Source organism: Adiantum capillus-veneris, chromosome 23, assembly GCF_014529385.1.
Source record: "Adiantum capillus-veneris isolate H3 chromosome 23, ASM1452938v2, whole genome shotgun sequence".
Classification (NCBI taxonomy): domain Eukaryota; kingdom Viridiplantae; phylum Streptophyta; class Polypodiopsida; order Polypodiales; family Pteridaceae; genus Adiantum; species Adiantum capillus-veneris.
The window spans coordinates 36,784,533-36,786,854 of NC_140953.1; the positions used below are offsets into that span (position 1 = coordinate 36,784,533).

General features: G+C 46.4%; 1 protein-coding gene across 1 annotated transcript; it reads right to left on the bottom strand.

Annotated features, from left to right (window-relative positions):
- Window positions 1–375: 375 nt before the first annotated feature.
- LOC147427645 (thioredoxin F1, chloroplastic-like) lies at window positions 376–1,945 on the bottom strand. Its single transcript, XM_086497127.1, has 3 exons — window positions 1,263–1,945; window positions 1,016–1,115; window positions 376–601 (listed from the first exon to the last, which is right to left on the bottom strand). The coding sequence occupies exons 1-3, from the start codon at window positions 1,616–1,618 to the stop codon at window positions 467–469; spliced, it is 591 nt and encodes a 196-aa protein (XP_086353253.1). The 5' UTR covers window positions 1,619–1,945; the 3' UTR covers window positions 376–466.
- Window positions 1,946–2,322: the final 377 nt, after the last annotated feature.

Here is a 2,322-nt window from a genome sequence, read left to right on the forward strand (position 1 = left end):
GCAAAGTATGCTGAGGTTATCTAAGGGGGGTTAACCCCAGCTTGCGCGACTACCTGTCACAAAGGGGGAGGGATGGGGACGTAGAAAACACGTCTGTGCAAATGAGCTCTTCGTGCCACCCCCGTCCCGCTCTCCCTATCAATGCCTTACAGCTTCCATCAAAGCAGTCACTAACCTCTCTAGACATCAAATTTTGATAAATGCCCCATCATTGTTACCTGATTCATCAAGACAGGCTCCCTGGCTGACTGCCAAGAGCTAGAAATTTGACAAACTTCTCATGCTAAAGTCCCAATCCCTAGAAGTCCCAACGCACAAAAACATCATTGCACAAGCACGAACAGATAATTGAAAAATGGACCAGACACTTCCTAATTTGCTGAAAACCTTGAATTCTTTAATCCCGCAGAAAGGGGACTGTTACAGAAGGGAGTAGCTCAATTTAGCGCTCTCTCAACCCAAAAGATCAGCTCATTCTGGCTTTCTCGATCTTTGATACAAGTTCATCATACTTGGCACCCTTCACTTCAGACACAAGGCTACTGTTCTTGAAAATCTTGAAAGTTGGTAGGAGGCCGATTCCGAGCGTACTGAAAACAGTCTGCAAACAACCAAGCAATAAGTTAAGCAAACGCTTTCACATTCCATGTTATTACTCACTCAAACAACCGAAAACCAGCAAACACATGCAAATTTTCTTCCACAACAATGGGTAGATGTAACTAATTGGCACAATTGAACTTACACCTCTTGCACATGCACATCGGAAGTAAGAAATTTGGGACTACACGGGTAAGAAGTGCAAATGCAGGCCCCCAATTTGATCATTGCATAGACAAATCCAGTACAGTCTAAGACACTATTCATGCACATAAGTCGAGCCCAACCGCGGCATAATTCCACAATCGTGCAGATTCAGGCATTCTCCTCATTAAAATGCTCATCATGCACCTTACGTATAACTTCCAAAACCCAAGTGCAAGTAACCCCATGCCTCTGAAAGTCTGAAAATTACCTTATTCTCTGAGGTGCAATCTAGCTTGAGAAAGACCACATCAGAGTATTTGCCCGACAGTTTCACAAGTTTCGGATAGATCAGTCGACATGGACCACACCTGCCAACAAGTAAACCCAGACCACATTAGCTGCTGGACATCAATGCATGCCTCAATTCTCACTCAAGAAACAAGCAAGCTCTCACATACATATATATCCACCACCCACTACACTGCACATACAGGGAAGGGAGGGGCTCCGCTTACCATCTGGAATACATGTCCAGCACTACAGGCTTGTCACCAGCCTCCTCCAAGGCAGACCAGAGAGAATCCTTGTCCACTGCCTTCACTGTGTCAAGCCCTCTATTGAAGAGCATGCGTGAGTTCCAATCACCTTCAAAAGTGCGAGGAGCCGGTGGTGCAGCAGGGCATTGCAAGAGCCCCGATTGAGCACCTTGATGCAATTGTACAAGACCAGCAGGGGCAGACGCAGGAGCCGAGACTGCTGTCGAAGCACACCTTATGGAAGACGAGAGTCTCAAGGATCTGCTGCTGGAGGGAGCCTCGACGAGGCTTCTTCCTGATGCAACTTGCCTTGCAGGGGAACAGAGGGCTGCCATGGCGCTTTCCTAAAGACCAATGCGGGAGAATCCAAGGGCAGGAGGATCCTTACAAAGCAATCACAGGGAGCTTTGCATGCGGATTGCGGTATCGGTTAGCTGTCTGGGAGAAGGAAAGAGTCCCCAGAAATCAGTTTCGCTGGAAATCTAAAGCTTCAATGGAAACCTTCAGCTGCAATGGAGCTTTCAGGGGTTAAACAAAGAGTAGCCGGGATGGGGTTTCCGCAGAGGTGCTGCTTTCGACAGTACCGTCTTGCGTAGACCTTAACCCTTCGGAGGGGGGAGCGCTGATCTCGCGGAGAACAGCTCCTCACTACCGCGTTCCACGACGATGGCCATCTCCCTCTTATATGCAGATGCCAGCAGGGAAAGAAATATCATAGAAATTACCATCTCTATATCTCTAGAGAGAGGAAAATGAGTAACGTAGAAAGACAAGCGAGAGATTTGAGAGAGAGAGAGAGAGAGAGAGAGAGAGAGAGAGTAGATTTTTTTCCCACAGAAAACAGTTTGAGAGAGAGTAGATTTTTTTGGCCCCATATAAAAAAACTCCAGCCCCGGAATTTTTATTTCGCTTCGTACAAGCTTTTGGAAAATGAAGATTTTTAGACTAGAGAGAGGAAAACCGAGAGAGAAGAAAAAGCTAGAGAGATCAGATTTTTTTTCTCTCTCAAAGCAGAGAGAGGTTAAAAAAAAGAAAACCA

Bases quoted from the DNA above. Each gene is read 5' to 3' on its own strand.
- LOC147427645 (XM_086497127.1), bottom strand. From the start codon at position 1,618: ATGGCAGCCCTCTGTTCCCCTGCAAGGCAAGTTGCATCAGGAAGAAGC. The intron at 1,116-1,262 runs GTAAGCGGAGCC...ACTTGTTGGCAG, and splicing joins CTGGACATGTATTCCAGATG to GTGTGGTCCATGTCGACTGA. The intron at 602-1,015 runs GTAATTTTCAGA...GGTTGTTTGCAG, and splicing joins ATTGCACCTCAGAGAATAAG to ACTGTTTTCAGTACGCTCGG.